The 20,949-nt window shown below is 41.2% G+C and overlaps 1 protein-coding gene across 1 annotated transcript in view; it reads left to right on the plus strand.

The window, feature by feature from the left end:
• PIK3R6 (phosphoinositide-3-kinase regulatory subunit 6) overlaps window positions 1-20,949 on the plus strand; it is a 738,015-nt gene that overhangs the window by 526,892 nt on the left and 190,174 nt on the right. Inside the window, exon 7 of the mRNA XM_044085023.1 lies at window positions 13,727-13,796. Within this exon, the coding sequence (XP_043940958.1) occupies window positions 13,727-13,796 (70 nt within the window). The remainder of the gene's footprint in view (window positions 1-13,726; window positions 13,797-20,949) is intronic.

Raw genomic sequence — 20,949 nt, forward strand, 5'->3', positions numbered from 1 at the left:
GGACTTCCTTCTCCCCGGGTCATTCTGCCTTTGAGATGGTGGTGAGAGTATTCTGTGCTTCTGCAGGATGGATGGTTCCTCCCCCCTCAGATCACACCTCTGGATCCCATATGTCTCTGTGTCTTAAGCTCCATTATTCCCTCCACAGAGACAGCCAGACCAAAGTCTCCAGGCTACAAAGTAGAGTATTACTATTTTTTCTGATACTTTTCTGGGACACCCCACTGATGAAGTTCCTAGGAAGAGGAAGTGCAAGAGGAGGCACTTGGACTCCCCCAGGAATCCATCACTGAAAATACAGATGTTATGTTGTCCTATCTTGCCTTCATTCGTACAATGATGGGTTCAGAGCTGATCCTTGTCTCCGACTCGGCTGAATACACAGCTGAAAGACTCAAACTTGGCTTGTGGCAAGTAGGTATCCCATAATGCAGTGGTGTAACTCCCCAGATCTCATTTGCTGCTTTATGAGGTTGGATGGGCTCTTCTTGGCCATGGCTAAGTTGTGAAATTTTTTCTACTTATTCCTTATTAGAACCTTTAATCTCTTTCTATATTATAGTGGGTGTTTTTTCTTGCATTGTAGTTACATAGTTAGCTTTCGAACTAGTATATCTAAATTGTTATAGCTATTATTCCCTTTGGTGCTGCCTTTGACTTTCATTTCGTAGGCCTTACTGTATCCCTTGCAGTGGTTGTTGTTGTTGTGTCTTGTCATATAGCTTAATAGTAGCTTGTTTAAGTTAGAGAGCTCTTTGCCCATTTTAGTTAGAGGCCTTGTATTTGGTGTGTTGTTTTCTGGGAAATAGGGCCGTTTTAGTTAGAGGCTGTATTTTTTAACCTTATTTATCTGTCTCCTCTGTGTTTTCCTGTAGTTAGCTATATATTAGTAGCTTTAGTAAGTAAATTTTCTTGTTGTTATATTGTGGTCTTTCATCATTATCATGTCCAAAGACCCAAAGGAGAGGGAACATAAGCCTTTGGGCTTCAAAAAATGCCAGAAGTATTCACAAAAAATGTCTATCACTGATGGTCATGTCATATGTGTGTATTGCCATGGAGATATTTATTTACAAGAGGATTGTACATTCTGTCATTCCTTCGGTGCCAGGATTTTACAAGAAAGGAAAAATAAATTGATCCTTAAGGGGCTTTTAAAGCCAACTTTTGAGGAAGCTATCCACAGTTCTTTTTCCTCTTCTTCTCCTTCTTCAAAAAAGGACAAACCTCAAAAGAGACAATCACCTGCTGCATCTGCTCATTCGGAGCCTCCAGTCAAGTTACCTAAAATTTCAAAAGCTACTACCTCCCTGGTTCCACAGTCCTCGGAGCTGTCAGAGGTTATCTTGTTTGACAAACCTAGTCCTTCAGCTCCAAAGTCTTTGGAGCAGCAAGATACCTCTTCTCGGAGTCATTCTATGGAGATTTTACCGGTTTCCCCTACACTGAGATCTCCCATTTTGCACAGGTCTTGTTCTCTGTCCCTATCCTCCAGGTCCACCAAGAGCTTATTTGACTATGATGTGGAACTGGTTGTGTGCAGACTCTTGAAGTCCCTGGCGCTAGCCAAATTATTTTCTGCTCTGACCCATTTGGTCCCAGAGCCTACTATACCAGTTCTACCCACTGTTGTTCCTCCTCCGAGCCAAGCTGGATATTCGAAGCTAGAGTTCTTGGTACCACTTACTGTGGATCCATCGATTCTGAGACACCCTTTTGTGATCATGGAGCCAACTTCTGCGCCAACACTCTCGGCACTGTCCAGAGAGTCTTGGAGCCAGCTGGCCGGCCCCAAGGGGGATTCTCAGCCCCGATCTTCTTCGGTGCTGAGCCTACCCCTTGGAGCATTGGCCCGGGTTAGCTCGGCTCCCACATCATGTTTGATCATGCTGGGTCCGGTGGCTTTCTCTGTCTCTTCAGAGCCGGGGGAGTCTTCAGAGCCAGTGGGATCCTCCTTTGAGCTGATAAGGGGTGTGTTGTCTGCCCCTACAGCTCCACATAAGGATACCAGCGCTCGATCCACTAAGGCACCGGCTACTGTCTCAGCACCACCCATTCCACAGGACAGCAGTGATCCAGAGTCTCAGGATCCCCCATTGGGCAAACCCCTCTCTTCTGAGGCCTCCCCAGAATACCCTTCTGAGGAGCCCCCTCAGAAGAGAACTTGCAAGAGGAAGCGCATAGACTCTCCAGATGAGTCCGTCATTTCAGACACTGACCTCGAGGAGTCAGAAGGGTCCCCACAGTTGTCCTCTGATGATATCTCATTCGCAGATATTCTAGAGAATCCTGAAGCAGAGAAGCAGCTGGCAGGCCTCCACCCTTTCTGATGAGGAGTCTGTGTACCTGAAGGCTTTTGGATATCAACCTTCAGTCTCCTGGGTTTCTCTGCCTTTCGACAAGTTAATAGACTTGGTTAGTTGAAAGGCATGGGAGTCACCTGATACAATGGAACCAGTCCCTCGGAGGCAAACAAATTCTTATCAGCTCCTTCCGGAAAGGATTCCCTCACTAAGGGGGTACCTGTAGATGCTATGGTGGTGGCAGCAGCCACCAAGAGGAACTTTTAGAAACATCCTCATCTGTTCATCCACCTAATAAAGACTCTCGAATGATGGACAGATATGGGAAGCATGTCTTTTCATCAGCGACCTTTACTCTTAATCGCTGAACTGCCTCACTCATTTCACAAGGCTACAGAGAGATCTCTTGAAAGAACTACGAGATACTGTACAAGGTACATTGACTGCAGGGGTGAATGTGAAGGTCTTCTCCCAGCTATCCACCTTAAATTCCATCATAGACTCCTCCATGAAGCTGATCTCCTATGCAGCTGATGGAGCGAGCAGGGCAGCGGGTTCTGGAGTTTCCCTTAGGAGACACTTCTGGATGTGCTTGTGCAATGTTGCATAGCCCTTTGAGTCTACTTTTACTAATGCCCCCTTTGACGGTTCCTCACTCTTTGGAACCAAAGTAAAAGACACTCTCACCCGATGGGAGGAGGAAGGAAAAACTCTCTCTGCCATTGGAGTACGTTTTTCCGTACCTTCAAGACCTTATCCTAAAAGTCAGATGAGTGGAAAAATGTGGTTCAGAAGATCCCAGAGAGTTTTCCAGGATGCATGGGGTGATTCCTTCCCTAGGGGCAGAGGGGGAGACAACAACAGTAGACACTGCTCTAGAGGCAGAGGGGTCCTGCAGAACCAGGGCGACCATGATTCCTTTCACGGATGCCCCTATTAGAGCTCCTGAAAGGAGGCCCGACTGCTCTGCTCTGGAGGCAGTTAGGGGACATTTATCTATGTACTCAGAAGCCTGGCAAACTATCACAAAAGACAAGTGGGTACTAAGAATAATATCCAGAAGATATTCCGTTCCCTTTTCCTATCCTGTCCCACAGACCAGAACAATCCCAGATGTTCCACCTAATCTAAGGGAGCAAGCAACTATAGAGATTCAAAAGTTGCTGCACAAAAGAGTCATCCAAGAAGTCTCCGCAGACAAATTGGATTTGGAACTTACTCAAGATTCTTTCTGCTGCAAAAAAGAACAGGGGATGGAGACCCATATTAGACCTAAGCAACTTAAACAAATCTGTCAAGAAGTCAAAGTTCTGAATGGTGACACTGCAGTCTATACTTCCCATTTTAGGGAAAGACGATTGGATGTGCTCGATAGACCTTCAAGATGCTTACTACCACATAAAAATGGACAGGTCATTGAGAAGGTACTTACGCTTCCGGCTGTGAGCCAGTCATTATCAATACCAAGCTCTTCCCTTTGGTCTCACTACAGCCCCCAGAGCATTCATCAAATGCATGACAGTAGTCATGGCTCTCCTGAGGCATCTAGGATTCCAAGTGTTTCCCTATCTAGATGACTGGCTCCTATCTGTCACCACCAAGCATCTACTCCAGCAAGCCAGAGATCTGACTTTTGACACTTGCGCTCAGTTGGGTATTGCAGTCAACTTTCAAAAATCTGCCTTGTTGCCCTGTCAACATATTACATTTATAGGTGCAGATCTAGACATCTCTTCTATGGTAGCATTTCTTCCGACAGACAGAGTTTCAGCACTCAGACAGCAGATACTTTATCTTCTTCCCAAGACCAAGGTGAAAGCAAAGATAGTTCTAAGATTATTAGGGACAATGGCTTCCACAATAACACTGGTTCCTCTTGCCAGAATGCACATGAGGACCCTTCAATGGTTGTTGTTCTCCCAAAGGTCACTTCAAGAGCTTCCTATGTCTCACCTGATCAGGATAGCAAAATCATGCAAAAATGACTTAAGATGGTGGCTACACTCCAGCCATGTGACCATAGGGAGACCCTTTGTTTCACAACAACCCTTAGCTACGGTGACCACAGACGCTTCCCAGATAGGATGGGGGGGCATTATCTGGGAAGAACAGTCCAAGGTATATGGCAAGAACACAAGGCTCACTTGCATATAAATGTCCTAGAGATGAGAGCAGTGCTTCTTGCGTTGCAAGCACATCATGACTCTCTCCCTCTAGGGATGATTGCGATTCAGTCAGACAGTATGTCTGTGGTTTGGCACATAAACAAGCAGGGGGGAACCAGATCTTACCCTCTCTGTCGCGAGGCCTTAAGAGTTTGGCAATGGGCAGTTTCTTCCCAGTACTTTCTAATAACAACGCACATTCTGGGGAAGTCCAACGTGGTAGTAGACAAGCTGAGCAGGGCAATTTTAATGCCTCAAGAGAGGTCTCTCAATCAGAATGTAGCAGAAAGGATTTTCCAGACATGGGGTCTGCCTTGCTGCGATCTTTTTACCACTCCCATGAATGTCAAGTGCAGCAACTACTTTACCCTAACCCCCCCTCCAGGGGAGACACCGAGAGACACACTTGCTCACGATTGGTCCTCGGGACTTCTGTATGCCTTTCCTCCGTTTCCTGTCATACCCAGAGTCATTCGGAAACTGCAGCCTTTGGGAAGCAGGATGATTCTCATTGCTCCTTACTGGCCTCATCAAGTTTGGTTCCCCTTCCTTTGGCCTCATCTTCAGGAGAAGCCTTGGACTCTGGACCTAGTTCCAGATCTTCTGACACATATGTCAGGTGCACATCATCCATCTCTCCACACCCTCAAATTGACAGCTTGTCTGCTCCACTTCCCAATCTAGTCAGGCTTCAGAATTTCACTCCAACAGTTAAACATATCTTGATGTCCTCTCATAAAGCTTCCACCAGAAAACTGTATTCTAGCAAATGGAAAAGGTTTTCCCTCTGGGCTCAAAACAGGAACATTGACCCCTTTTCTGCACCCATTCACTCTATTTTGAAATTCTTGGCAGAACTCTTCCAACAGGGTTCAGCTGCAGCAACCATCAGAGTACAACTCGCTGCAATCTCAAATTTTCACACTGGTGATTCTACCTCAAACTTAATGTCACACAAGTTGTGTAGAGCCTTCTTGAAAGGCTCCTCCTTATTAAGACCTCCCTTTAAGAAACCCCTTCCTCTGTGGGATTTAAATGTTGTTCTATCTCACCTAATGTTACCACCTTTTATACCCTCCTCATCTTCAGACCTCAAGTTCCTTTCCTGGAAGACCATTTTTCTGGTTGCTATAACATCTGCTAGAAGAGTATCAGAGTTGTATGCCCTATCTATCAAACCGCCATATTTGATATTTCATAAGGATAAGGTATCCTTCCGAACTAATCCATCCTTTTTACCTAAAGTCTCTTCTTTAACTAACATAAATCAATCTATTGAGCTTCCAGTGTTTTTTCCTAATCACAGCAACAAGGCAGAATGCAAATTACATTAACTGGATGTGCACAGACAACTCAGATTCTATTTGCACAGGACAAAAGATTTTAGAAAATCTGACCAGTTGTTTGTATCCTTTTCAGATGCAAAAAAGGGTAGCTCACTTTCAAAAACTACTCTTTTCAACTGGCTCTCAAACTGCATTACATTCATCTATACCTCAAATAACAGAGATTTACCATTTAAGGTTAAGGCTCATTCCACTAGAGCACTGGCTATGTCTTCTGCCTTTCAGGCCAGAATTCCCATGGATAATATTTGTGCTACAGCTACTTGGCTACTCCTCATACATTTATCACGCATTACAAAGTGGATTTGGCCTCCAGGGACAGGGCCTCCTTTGGTTCCACGGTGCTTAAAGGTGTACTCTCATGAGCTACCCAGGGAAAAGGTGCTAGGGATGCTGTCGCATCATTGTAAGAATGAAGGCGGGATAGGACAACATAACATAAAGAAGTTATGTACTCACCATAATGTTCCATGTTTGTTGTCCATCTTGCCATTCATTCTTATGAACCCTCCCTCCTTCCCCCTTCCAAAGACTCCTTGTGGACTTGATGGATGTTTTAGTACCTTCAGGAGTTCCTTGATTCAGTTTGTTTCTCCTTTCATTGGGGATAGCATATATTTGTACATTTCTATATATTTATAAGGTTCTTTACAATTCATTTAGTAACAGCAGCAAACAAGATCTGTGGAGTTACGCCACTGCATTATGGGATACCTACTTGCCATGAGCCAAGTTTGAGTTCTCAGCTGTGTATTCGGCCGAGTCGGAGCCGAGGACCGGCTCTGAACCCATCACCGTAAGAATGAACTGCGAGATGGACAACAAACATGGAACATTATGGTGAGTACATAACTTCTTTATTTTGACTATGGGAAAGAGTCCCCAAGGTCTCTACCTTAAGATGTTTCATTTGGAGACATCCTAGAGTTCCTTCAGCAGAGGGATGGTTGGTCTACTGATAAACCTTTCAAAGAGGAATTGGTATTCCTGGAGGCCTTTGGGTCTGGCCCATCTGCCTCCTGGATAACTCTGCCCACCGACAAGCTCATTGACTTGATCTCAAAGCAAGCATGGAATGTGCCAGATACAGCTGAGCTAATTCTAAAAAGACCAGATGAGACTTTGGTGCCACCCTCAAGAAGGGAGTTTTGGAGCAAGGGAGTGCTTGTAGACCATTTGGAACAAAGGAGTACTCATCGATGCCATGGTTATGGCAGTGGCCACCAAGAAAGAACTCACAGAGCAGAGTTCTTCTGTCCATCCCACTAACAGGGAGTCAAGGGAGTTGGACAGATTTGGGAAGCATATGTGTGCTTCAGTGACCTTTGTGCTCAGATTGGTAATTTATTTGGTAAACTTCACAAGATTGCAGAGGGATCTGGGAGCAGTACTTCTGAGGCTCACTTCTGTGGCCTCACAGTTGGCTACTGTACTATTGATCACTAACTTGTCCATGAGGCTTATCTCCCATGCCGTTGAAGGTACTTCAAAGGTGGCAAGTTCAGGCATTTCCATTAGGAGGCATGCCTGGATGCACTTGTGTGACTTTGCAGAGCCCTTAAAGTCCTCTTTCGTCAATGCACCTTTTGATAGAAGCTCTTTGTTCATCACAAAGGTAAAGGGCACACTCTCCAGGTGTGAGCAAGATGGAAAAGCCCTCTCTGCAATGGGAGTATGTCTTTTGTCCCCTCAAAGGACCTTTTCCAGGAATTAACAAGGAAGTCAGAAAATGTGGTTCAGAAATTCCTAGGGTTCTTTCCAATTATTTCCATGGAGATAGTTCCCCCAGGGCAGAGGGGGAACTCGAATGGAAGAATCTGCCCCCATGGCAGAGGAGGCCTGCAGAACCAGGGGTCCAGAAATTCCTTCTCTGACAGACCCTAACAGAGCTCCTGAAAGGAAGCCTGATTGTCCACCTCTGAAGGCAACTGGGGGTAATTTTCCACTGCAACAGAGAGCCTGGCTAAGCATATCCCTGCACCAGAGCACCTGGCTAAACATTACAAATGATACATGGGTGCAGAGGATTATTTCCAGAGGTTGCATAATTTCCTTTTCCCTAACACCTCCACCTCTACACAAAATTCCAGATGTTCAACCCAGTCGAAGGAAAGCAGCAGCACTAGAAATACAAACACTGCTAGAAATAGAGTCACCCAAGAGGTCCCACCAGACCAGATAGAATCCAGAACTTACTCAGGATTCCTTTTAGTGCCAAGGAAGACATGGGACTGGAGACAGATTTTGGATGTCAGCAGTCTGAACAAATTAGTTCAGCACACCGTATTCTGCACGGTCATGGTTCAGTCCATTCTGCCATTTTTGTTCAAGGATGACTGGATGTGCTTGATAGACCTTTGGGATACATACTATCACATAAAAATGAACAGACAATCCAGAATGTTTTTATGCTTCTGGCTTTGAGTCAGTCTTTACCAGTACAGAGCAGTGCCCTTTGGTATCACTATGGCCCCAAGGTGTTAACCAAATGCATGGCAGTAGTAGCAGCTCACTTGAGACTGCAGGGATTCCAAGTGTTTACTTACTAGGATGATTGGCTCATCACCTCCCCGACCAGGTGTCTACTGATAAGAACTCAAGTCCAGGTACTCCAGACTTGCTCCCATCTGGAGATTACCATAACTTACAACAATTGTCAGTTAGAACTGTCTCCGAAACTGGAATTCATAAGAGTCCTTTTCAACTGAGTATTCATGACAGCGTCTTTTCTTCTGACAAGAGTACAGACTATTAGAGTCTAGGTAAGGAAGATAATTTACAACTCCATAGTTTCAGCCCGATTTATCATACAAGCCTTGGGATCAATGTCTGCAGCTATAGCTTTTAGGCCCACTAGCAAGATTTCATATGAGGATTTTTAGTGGATGTTAGCAACTCAGTGTTCCATTCTTCAATAGCATATGTCCACTCACATAAGAATTATCCAAGCTTGCAAAAGATACCTTTGCTGGTAGATGTGCTGAAATCAAGTTCTACAAGACTGTCCTTGCACTTTTCCTCAACCCAAGGCCATAGTGACCACAGGTGCATCCCAGATCAGGTGGGAGGGCACTTCCTGGGAATGAAAGTCCAAGACACATAGTCCCCAGAAGAGGCCAATTTGCATATCAATATCCTGGAAATGAGAGCAGTGAAGTTAGCATTGCAGACCTTCCAGACTCTCTCTCTTTCGGGACAGTTGCAATTCAGACAGACAATATATCTGTGGTTTGATACATTCAACAAACTAGGAGGAACCAGATCTTACTCCTTGTGTTGAGAAACTCTCAGGATTTGGCAGTGGGCGATCTCATCCAACCAATTTCTGATAGTAATGCACATTCCAGGGAAAGGCAACATGATAGCTGAGAAGTTGTGCAGATCCATTCTACTACCTCATGAGTGGGCTCTCAACAAAAATGTGTCGGAATTGATTTTTCGTCATTGGGACAAGCCATGCCATGACCTATTTGTGTCTCCCATAAACAACAATTGCAGCAGGTGGTTTGCCCTAATCCTTTCACTGAGGGAGTCACTGAGACATGCTTTTCTTCACGATTGGCTCCCTGGTCTGCTCTGTGCTTATCCTCCAGTTGCCTTAATCCCCAAATTTCTGCAGAAAGCATACAGGTTGAAGAGCAAAGTTGCCTTCATTGCACTTTACTGGCCTTGACAAATTTGGTTCACCTTCCTTTGGCCTCATTTAATCTATCCTCCTTGGAGTCTGGATCCAATTTCAGACTTTCTGTCTCGCCCATCAGGCATGATTCACCCATTTATCTCAAAACTGACCGCATGGTTTCTCCACTTCCATTAATAGCCAGACACCATACGCTCTCTTCCCCTGTTTGTCATATACTTTTGTATTCCCACAAAGCGTCCACAAGGAAGTTTTACAGAAATAAATGGAAAAGATTTGTTTTTTGGGCACAGCAGAAATGTATTGACCCTTGTACAGCACCATAACTTAGAGCTCTTGAATTTTTAGCAACAAGTTTCAATGAAGGTGCCAGCTCCTCAACTTTTAGGATACAACTAGCTGCCATTTCTAATTTGCATGTTGGGACTGATAACTCCTCCTTGGCCTTATCTAAATTTTGTAAAGCCTTTTTGAGAGGTACCCTTATTTTTGGGACCTCCCTTATAAAGATCCAACTCCACCATGGGATTTAAATTTGTTATTACAATCCTTAATTCATTCACCTTTGAAACTAGCAGCTAAATGTGAGTTCAAATTTTTTATCTTGAAAACTATATATTTGGTAGCTATCACTTCTGCTAGAACACTGGCAGAACTTTAAGCACTGTCTTCTAAATCTCCTTACTTAATATTTCATAAGGATAGGTTGGCTTTACGAGCTAATACTACCTTCCTTCCTGAGGTGGTGTCAGAATCAAACATCAACCAATCTATTAATTTGCCAATGTTCTTTCCAAAGTTTACAAAAATGGATTAATGCAAGTTACACTTACTGGGCATTCACAGACAATTAATTTTTTACTTACACAGAGCTAAAAAAACAGATCAATTGTTTGTCTCCTTTGCAGATTCCAAATTCTGCAAGCCAGTCTGAAAGGTAACCTTGGTCAGATGGCTTTCCGATTGTATATCTTTTCTCTATAGCAAATCAGGCCTTTCTTTACCAAATCCTTTGAGAGCCCATTCATATAGGTCCATGGTGACACCATCTATATTTTTTTCCAGGACTTCCATGTATGATCTATGTGTGGCTGCTACTTGGGCTAATCCTCATATCTTTATTACTCATTACAAATTAGATCTCAGCTCATATCCTTCCTTAGAGTCCTCCCAGGATTTCAGGTAGTTGGGAACTCTTTCCCAGTGGTTGAGGAATAAATGAAATTTGACAACATTAGATAAAGAAGTTATGTACTGACCATAACATTCCATCTGTGTTGTCCATTTTCATTCTTCCTCAACTTCCCTCCCACCAACCCCCTGCCTTTGAACTAAAGACTTCTGGAAGAAGGAACCACTTTTTCTTATGTTGAGTTTGAAATATGGATTTTTCTGTTCTTCTTCTTCTTTCGACTTTTTCAAGGTTAGGGGTCGCCACAGCGGAATACCTGTCCAGTCATAATTGGCAGTGGAGTTTTTACAGTGTTGAGTTGCCAGCCCAGTGCCCAACCTTCCACAGAAGGCAGACACACACGCACTCATGCCTAGGGCCAATTTAGAATGTCCAATCCATCTACAGCATGTCTTTGAGATGTGGGAGGAAACCGGAGCACCCGGAGGAAACCCACATGACCACATGGAGGACATGCAGACTCCACACAGAAGGCACCCCAGCCACAGATCGAACCAGAGAACCTCTTGCTGTGAGGCGGCAATACTACCTGCTACACCACCACGGCCGCCAATATGGATTTTTCTGTTATCATGTAGATAATGTTTCTGTTTATACGGTAAGCCAGCAACCAAGATCTGAGGCATGTTAGGGGATAGAGCATTATGGGCAAGGGAGGAGCTCAAGAGTTTGTTAGTGGCCATGAGCTCAACATAACAGCTGAATCAGATCCAAGGGTCAGATCTAAACCCAATGGTTGATGAAGAATGAAAATGGACAGCACACTTCGAACATTATGATGAATACATAACTTCTTTTTTTTTCATTCACTGATGCCACTGAAAATGAATGGTGGTCATGAACCTCAGTGACATCAACTCAGGGGAAAGTGCAAGATGCATCCATAGATTTTAATGGATACATGCTGCACAGATACTTAGGGAAAGTGTGAGATGCATTAGTAGATCTTAATGGATGTCACCTGCATAGAAACTCAGGGAACATATATCATAACGGAATGATATGATTGAGGGTAAATGACAGTGGCTATGAAAAATAAGTACACATTTATTCACTGGGTATTAGGTCATACTTCTGAAGCTAATGTGCATGTAGTCTTTCTTGGTAAGTCCATTTTATTGTAACATGTTGAAACTGAGAGACAGCACCAACTGTATCATGGAATAAATAGAGTCTTTATTGTGGCACTTGTTTAGCAGTGTATACTTAAAATTAGTTTATGGTGCAGTTAAAAGCAACTTCTCAGGTCAGCTGATGGTTCATAGTGAAAACTTGTGCCATGTCAAAGGCAAAGCCGGACACTAGATAACATAACAGTATGAGGAAATGAATGACACCTGACATCCATCTCAATCTTTTCTGAGGGGAAGGAAGGGGTTCAGTCTGATGTTCTGCTATACCAGTATTCCAGGTTAGGTGTAGATGAAGTCCAGTAATAAAGCTATATGAACATGCATCTCATTGTCTTTGGGAAAGTTCATAACCCCCCCCCCCCCCCCATATCACATTGTGATAGACTTCATGTCTTCCAGTGAACTTATTAGTGAGAATGAAGAGGCCTATGTCCAAAGTACATTTATAGGGGTAATAACCAACTATCTCCCCACTTCTGGTTTCATTCCCACAGACTGACAAGATCCATTCCTTACTTTGATTTTTTGTCTGATACCTGTCCATTTATTGTATGCCATAGCATTCAGTGGTCAAATACAGCAACATCCATCATAAGATTGTATTTATTTATGGGCATTGTGTGTTTGATTATAGCACTTAATACTTATTGTAGCATTTCAGTTTTTTCTTTCTTTTTTTTTTAATCTCTCTAGCCTTCATTTAACAGAATAGGGGAGCCTGTCACAGCAACTTTTGCTCCATAGCTTCCTCTATGTCTGCAATTTGCCTGGAGACAGAGAGGGACAATTGCATGGGATTTTGCATGTTTGCTTATCAGAAAGGTTTAATGTTGTCTATTCTTGAAAGTTGGTGGTGCTTCCAACTGATCATGAAGCTGAAATGAAAACTGTTGTTTTTTTGTGTATGCCACAATGGAGATATACCAAGTATTACATCTCCTGTCATGCAACAGGTACTCATGGGTGATTGGGTAATATGCTACTCATAACTTTTCAGTTCCTTATTTTTTACTAGCAGGGCAAATACGTTTTTTTTATATACTTTTATATATATATGTTCTGAATTTGCTAAAGAGAAAAATCAATAATTAGTGAGGCTTAAAATGTAATAATTGTATCAGTTTTGCTGTCATCATTGCAAATGACTTCCAACAGCTTTTCACCCACTTAGAAATACTTTACAATAAAAGTGATACATGTGAATATCTACACACTTTGCTTTAATAAAATATCAGAAATGCATAAAAAGTAACTTACAATATGGTCTGTTGGAAGTACTGAATGAATTCCCCCCCCCAAGAAGAGTTGCCTTTTTATGTTTTAAATTAACAATAAATTGCAAAACCTTACAGGGAAATACAAATTTGAAGAAAATAAAGGTAATTGTGTGGATTAGGTCAAATTCTTGCATTTACCAGAGGGTACTGTGACTGTATTGAACAATTGTCTGTGGCCTGTACTGACCACAAGACTTTGAGCAAAGTTGTATCAGCACACATCCACAGGTTACGACAACTTGCATAGAAATGTTCATGAAAAACCCATGGAAGTTATCCTAGAAAACAATATTAGTGCAACAATGAAGGTAAAAAACTATTACTTTCACCACAAGGACTTCCAGCTGATGAATAGCTGCTTCTTACAATTTTATAGTAACAGTTATCAGAGTAATCTCTGTAAATCAGACTGTTAAAATACTGCAACTCAGTTTATATGGCAGTTTCAGTTTTTAGTAGCGTATTTTTACCTTGCAGTTACTCCCACTTCATATTGTTAAATCAGTGAACAGCTATGACCACAATGCTTTATTTACCATCCCCAGAATGAAACTAAGAATATGAGCAATGCATTTTTAATTGTATATTAACTGGTAGCTGAAGAAGTGTTATCTGAAGCCATCACTACTATGGATTTGTTATAACGTAGTGTGCAATTTTATCATTCTAGGACTTTTATACCAGAGGCTGGTCACATCAGAACAGAGCCTGAAGAATGAGACATACCCTTACCATGACAAGTAAGTATATTAGCATGTGGCAGCTGTGAATGGCAACCAGAGTTTAAGTCATAAACATACCACATACCAGGTGCCTGCTTCAACGTCAATGTTAATTCATAAATGACATGTGCAGCAAAGCCTTTCACCCAGAACTCTCAAATCTCTTTGAGTCTCAGCGATGTCCCTGATTTTACTGCAAAAGTTTGCACATTCTTTTACAAAATGTGTCATTTTAATGGGGAAAATGTGAGGAAGTACCAGCTCCATTACCAAAAACGGATAAAGCCATGACTAATACCTGACTTACCCAAGATCGAGTAGCAGCTAAGGCACCTTCTAGAACTGCAGGACAGAAAGATGAGTGATGACTTTTGCCTGCTCACCTAACTCAGTGAGGGAGGGCACATGTCCAGGGCAATCATAATACACCCATTTCCTGATGGAGTCCAAAGAAAAGCATGTGAGGTGCTTGCCCTAAAAGGAGGGTTGTTTGTGGGTTACGTCATTCATGGACATCAGTGATAATCTTGCACTGAATTCCTTGCATGCCCCCCCTAGGAAAATGCTCATTGGCCATGTGCCGAGTATTAAGGACACATGCAGAAAAATGTTAATGATAACTCCTTTAAATTGTCTCTCACTCTGGTAAAAGGAAAACAAATGGGTCAGCTGACTAAGATATTAGCTGATGGTCAGCAGGCAAGGGGCAAAACAAAATAAGACAAGTTTCTAAAAGGCAGCAGTAATTACATTTATAGATTTAATATTTTTATTGCATGTTACTTACAATCCATTTATTATAAATGTTTTCTAAGTGAATAACACCTGTAAATTAAATGAAATCCCTCATTTGAGGTTTTTCTGACTCATTATTTTTCCTGTGTCCTTGATTTCTTGACTGAACAGGTTGAGAGCTGTTTTCACATCATTCGCTTAACAAAATATTGGTCTTCAATTGAATTATATTAATAAGTGTAAATGAAGTATACAGGATTAAAATTCACAATCACAGAGCCGATGAGTCATTCCTTAAAGTACACCATGAAAATGCCTCTACCTGTTCATCAAGTGAAGAGCTCCTTATACCATTTTTTGTATTTTCAACAGTAGTTAAAATAATGATAAGCAAATGTTTATTGCAGGTGTACCAAATGCTGTAGTCATCTTTAATTTCCCCTCCCTCTACCCTGTCTCACATAGAATTTGTCAGCCCACCTGAGTATTTATAGACACAGTGCCCTCTCTTCACTGTGACTGGTAAGACACAATCATAGATTGTGACTCATAAGCATGAAACACAGTCCCTAATATTGATGTACAAACACCACTGTTTTCTGTGAACGATGAGGAGCAGGTTTGCATTGTCCAAAGTGGTGGAAATAGTGCTCCTGTGCCCAATAAATTCCTGACCCCTTCAGTACCCAACCAGTGTATGTACACTCCCTGTACTATGCTCTGTTACCCCGATGCATGCCACTTCACCTCTAATATTATACAACAGAAAATGTGCATCTCCTACAATGCAGACCTGCGTGGCTCTCCTGGCAATGCATTACAGCATATACAGATGTGCATTATAAGCAGTGCATATACATCTGTTCACATACTAGTTTTAAAGATATCTTAGTAAAGCTGGGGTTATGCCATGGAGTAATGGGATATTGTGTATGACTTCATGATTTAGTTGGTCACACACTTTGGACATGTCAGAGAAAACACCACCAGGGGGAGTTCACTGTCCATTGAACTTCCAACGATAATGTGTGGACAAGGGCAACTGTTATAATGCTGTGACAATTGCAGACACAGGGTGGGTTGTGGTCCATAGTACATTTTTTTTATTTTATTTTGTTTTGCTTTTGTTTACTAGGTTTGTCCAACTGCATTTAGTCAAAAAAATCCATTTTAGCACAGGAGCAGGAAGAAATGCTCCAACATATTACAAACATTTTTAAACAGGCATTCTATAGTATACATGAACAGACATTATGTAATATACATTAACAATTACACATACATTTGCTAATTAGATTACATTCATATGAAATAAAGGGTCTATATTAGAAGTCCGAAGCCGCATTCTTTTGATTGTGTCTTGGCCGAAATTAAAAGGGTGAAAACGGAAAATATCGAAGTGGCTGTTAAGTGAAGTCCTTTCCTGGGAAAGAATTCACTTGGCCGCTTTGGTACTTTGCCATTTTCAGCACTGTAGTGTGGTCTCGGAGTTGGTATATTTAAGTAGGGGGGGGGGTGCTAGGTGATGTAATATAGACCCTGAAATAAAGACATCTATTGCAGTACAAAAGATACTTATACATTGGAATATGTTGAACATTGAACATTTGAAAAGATGCATTAGTTAGTTTGACAGATAGATAATAGATCATGTGATTAGTGCTTAGAAATTGAAAGAAATAGATGCAAGGAAAGGAATTGGGGTAGAAAAGGTTAATATTGTAGTTAAGAGGTGGGATAAGAATGGTTCAGAGACAATTATGTATATGGCTGTCATAAGGTTTATATTAGAGGTATAGAAGTGGGACGGGGGTGATCAGTGTCACAAACTATGTATATGGCTATGAGATGCTAGTAAAACTGTTTGGTTAATGGTTAAGACTGGTTGTGAGGCATGGAATTCTGAATAAAGAGAAATGGATTGATAATATGATATCTGAAGCTTGCAAGAGATATGACATGTCCCCAATGACAGTCTTTATGTATCGGGCAGACTACAGCTACTTCTCATGACTCAGGAGTATCATGCCAGAACCAGTGCTCTGAGACTCCTCAGGGAAGTGGTGAGGTACAAGCAGTGAATAGATGACGTCTTCTTATAAGTGTTTTATCATGTAGAGCCTGACCTTGCTTTTTCATATCTAATAATCTGGTTAATTCCTCCTCTTCCTCCTCCTCTTTCCTTAGACTCTCTCCAATAATACTTTGAAGTAAATGTTGCCTTTGCTGTTCTATATTCCTTTCATTTCATTCACCTGCCTTAAGCCTTTCTACTATTTCTTTCCTGCACCAGCCTCAACCCTGTGTTGAAACATTTCACATCTCATCCAGAGCTTCCAATAAGATTTCTTTTATCATTATGCAGTAATTTTGCTGTTCTAGTTTTTAATCAGAAATCACTGTTGCTTATTCCCAGTATCAGCCTTAATATCTGCCAACTGTATTTTTCAAAAAAGGCATGATCTGAAAATAATATTAGCCAATTGATCACTTTCTTTACCATATGCAGATTTGCTCCTGTGACCGAATGGCAAATCACTTCTCAGTACATACATATCTCTCCATGACTGTGGCTCCTGCATCAGCCGTAACATACTGCAGTTACAGGAGTAAAAATATATATGGCAGTCATTCTTGTAGATACCAGATTATGTTGCATTATTAAGCAGAGGCATGTCATGAAACAGCATACATCATGTGTCTGCATGCTTAGATTTCCACACTGCCAGCATGAAGGAAAGCTTCCTGTCAATAGGTTGTCTCCTTGTCAGTGGGGGCAGAGGTGTAGCTACTGTCTGTCTTAGAACAACTACCTGCAACATCTTTAGATGTAACTGTATGCTATCAGAACCACAGCTGGCTCATTTGGCTCCTGGTTCCTCTTCCTGATCTGGTACCCCTCAATGCTAGGTTGAGTAGCAAACAAGATAAATAAAGGTCTGTTTTTCCAGTTTGACTAAATGCCAGGTCCTGACACTCTCCTGCTCTACTACCCACCCTCATGTAGAGAAAAAAAAAAGAAAAACACAATGGATCTACCAATAGCACCCCCTAACACTTTGTAACAAGGTAGCTGTTTTCTTTGCCTACCCTCAGTATGCTTTTGTATAATATAGGCAGTGAGATCAGTTTTAGAGGTGTTAGTGTAGTCTTTCTGTACTGACATTTTACCTACTGTTGAATACCCATATGCATTGAATTTGCACACGCCGAGTCTTATTTAACAGCAATATTTATTTTTTATCCATTTACAATTCACAAGTGAAAATTGGTCAAAATGACCCAAGAAAAACAGTTTTCTTCAAATTTTCTACACACAAGAGTATTTTTTCTCAGGATGTGAATCTCTCAGTTAATTATATTAGAGAAGGGACTTAGGAGGGACTTAGGAGGCCTGCTTGCAATGGCGAGGAACTCAGGTGAGATGCTTTCCCCCTCAAATAACAATGTTGCAGTTTTCTGGCTATGGTCATGTGCCGTTTGAATTAATGGTGTGATTAAGCATGCAAAATGCTAATGAGTTTTGCTGGGTCATTAAGGGTTTATATTTGCCTACTGATTCAGAGCACATAACTTAGCCAGACAACAGTCCCAGTCTGAGTATGAAAAAGTCCATGTGGATCAGTGTTCTTTTCTGATTATCAAATATAAATCAATAAAATTAATTTAGTATCTATAACTCATTCACGCTACAACAGCTAATTGTGCTAAAACAAATATATGCAAAGAAACCAATTGCATGGCACATACAATATGATTATGCAGCTAATTCTAAATGTGGTTTCTTAGAGAGGCAATACAGTATTTCTGTAAAATATTTACTATGCTGCCTAGGTACCAAATGACATGAAATTTTCTCTTGCCAAGGTATACATAGCCCTGTGAACCAGAGAAGATTCTCTTAGGGCTTGGCCAAGCAAAGCAAGCAGGGGATATAACAGGTAACAAATTCATAGCGATAGTAGGGGCTGATGGGTAGCAGTGGGCAGTGGACATGATCTTCATTGCACTTTTCAATTATATATTTATGTATAAATTCAGAATTAGGATACAGCATATCCTAAGTAAATATTCATGTCTAGGACATGCATTTAGTTGTTATCACAAATGAAATGACTGTTCAGTCACAAGCAGGAAATGAATGGAAGAAAAACAAAGAGGTAGTGGGGAGGTACAAGAAGAAATTTGAAAGACAAATGAGGCATGGTGCGTCTTGAACAGCTGGTTGAAGTAACATGGTAAAAAGTGAAAGGAGAAGGGGTAGAAAGAGTGAAATGAAAAAGACAGTTAGTGAGAAAGGGTACAGGAGTAGAAAATTCAGGTAATACTTCAGAAATATAAAATAAAAGATAATTATGCAATGCCTGGCTATTAACATTCAAATAAGAGGAAGGCTGATTGATCAACCCAGCCAGCTTGCCCATTTGTATATTTAGCATATACCAATGGAAAAAAGTTCATTCGCTCAGACTTTCTTCTATTAATGTATGCTATGAAAATTCTACTTTTCTTTCATTAAAAAAAAAAATTGCAAAAACCGGAGACTTCAAAATAACGGGAGAGACAGGACAGAGAAAAATACAAGGATAACCGGGTATGTTATGCAAAATTAGACAAACATATATGATTATCCTTATATTTTCTCTGTCCTGTCTCTGCTGTACTTTTGAAGTCTCCAGATTCCATTTTTTTTTCAATTAAAAAAAAAAACGCCACAGAGATCTTACTTTCTCCATTGCTTCCTTTATACAGCACTGATGTACTGCATAACTGTGGGAAAATAAGTCCCATACACATGCACAGTACATCTAGAAAGCTGCATGATACTGTGGAAAAATGTGGAAGAGCACCACAATTCCTTTATACAAGGATATTATTTAAGACAAGTAAGTTAATTTTTTTCTTAAAAATGTCATTGTATAATAACAGTAATCCATAGTGAGGTTTGAGTAATGCTGATTTACCCACAATTGGCTTTGTTTGGTCACTTGGGCTTCACACTCATGGCCAAACCACACCAACTGTGGGTAAATCCAGCGTTACCCACACCCAGTCATGGGTAACTGCTATAATATGCTATGATATGGTCAGGGAATTCTGAGACAGAGAGTAAAAATGTAACTGAGCAACAAGGCACAACCAGGAGTGTGTGTGTGTGTGTGTGTGTGTGTGTGTGTGTGTGTGTGTGTGTGTGTGTGTGTGTGTGTGTGTGTGTGTGTGTGTGTGTGTGTGTGTGTGTGTGTGTGTGTGTGTGTGTATATGTGTGTGCGTCTGCACACGCGCGCCTATAACAGCATAAATCTTTTGGCAATCTGGTTACCTCAACATTCCTGAGAGGCTGTTTTCTAGTAGTATTATTGCTGACAAACCAATGCGGTTGGGTAATGTCATCACTCTCTCTGATTTGGAGTCATTCATAGTGCATGAATTTGCATATCCATGTTATGACACAAAGGCAAGGTAAAAGGTGGAGAAGTGGGATAAAAGAGAAAGATGGTCAAGGTAATGCAATCTGTAAGAGTGAGATAAATAATAGAAGTACAGTATTGCGAGATAACCTGATGAGAAGGTAGATTTAAACATTCCAAGTTCTATGATGCCAAGCACAAACTGAGTGGAAGTGATTAAGCATGGAATGTGTTGAGAAGAAAAAACAGTCTAAGCTTGTGATAAATGGAATAAAACAAAACTGCTATTCTGATCTGACAGAGTTATGAGTTATCCAAGGACTAGAAAAAGGCTTATAAGAGGGTGCAGGGACTATGGTTCCTCTATGACAAATGCACATTATCATCTGTCATACACTCCTGTGCTCTGCCTGACAGCACCTCATTTTCTGCTTTGAAGTTATTTTGTATTAAGTTGATTCATTTTACAAGTCTGATTTTAGGTTTGCAAAAGGCTAATTTCACAAACACACCTTAAGAGCTAGGTTTTGCAGTGATTGCTAATGATAGGCTGTGCTGACTTCTATTAAAATAAGTCTTTCATTCTACTCATTCTAGAAGAAATTAGTATGCTTTAATCAGGCACAGAGGATTTTCAATGGTGAAGTTATTGAATCAGTTTCTCATTTCATTGCATATGCTGTTCAGAAATTGTAAATTCTCCAAATCTCAGTGGAAGGCACTGTTTTACGTATTTAATTTTGACCAAGACGTCTTACATCTTTCCTTTGGCTTCAAAAGGTGAGTTGGGGATGCCAGTGGCTGTTATATGAAGGTATCAAAAAGGTACCAGAACATGGCGAGAAAGATTCACTTCTGACTGCATCCACAGAAGAACGTATCTTTCAATAATGTGTACAAAATGAGCCAAAAAAACAGTGATTCAATGATTTGAAGTGGAAAAAGACCGTGTCTGCATATTTACCAAAACAGTGACAAGTAAAACGATGATTAAGTATTCTTGATACTAAGATAAGTGTGGCTTTACA

Source organism: Protopterus annectens, chromosome 10.part0, assembly GCF_019279795.1.
Source record: "Protopterus annectens isolate FY-2018-M chromosome 10.part0, PAN1.0, whole genome shotgun sequence".
In the NCBI taxonomy this organism is placed as follows: Eukaryota; Metazoa; Chordata; order Ceratodontiformes; family Protopteridae; genus Protopterus; species Protopterus annectens.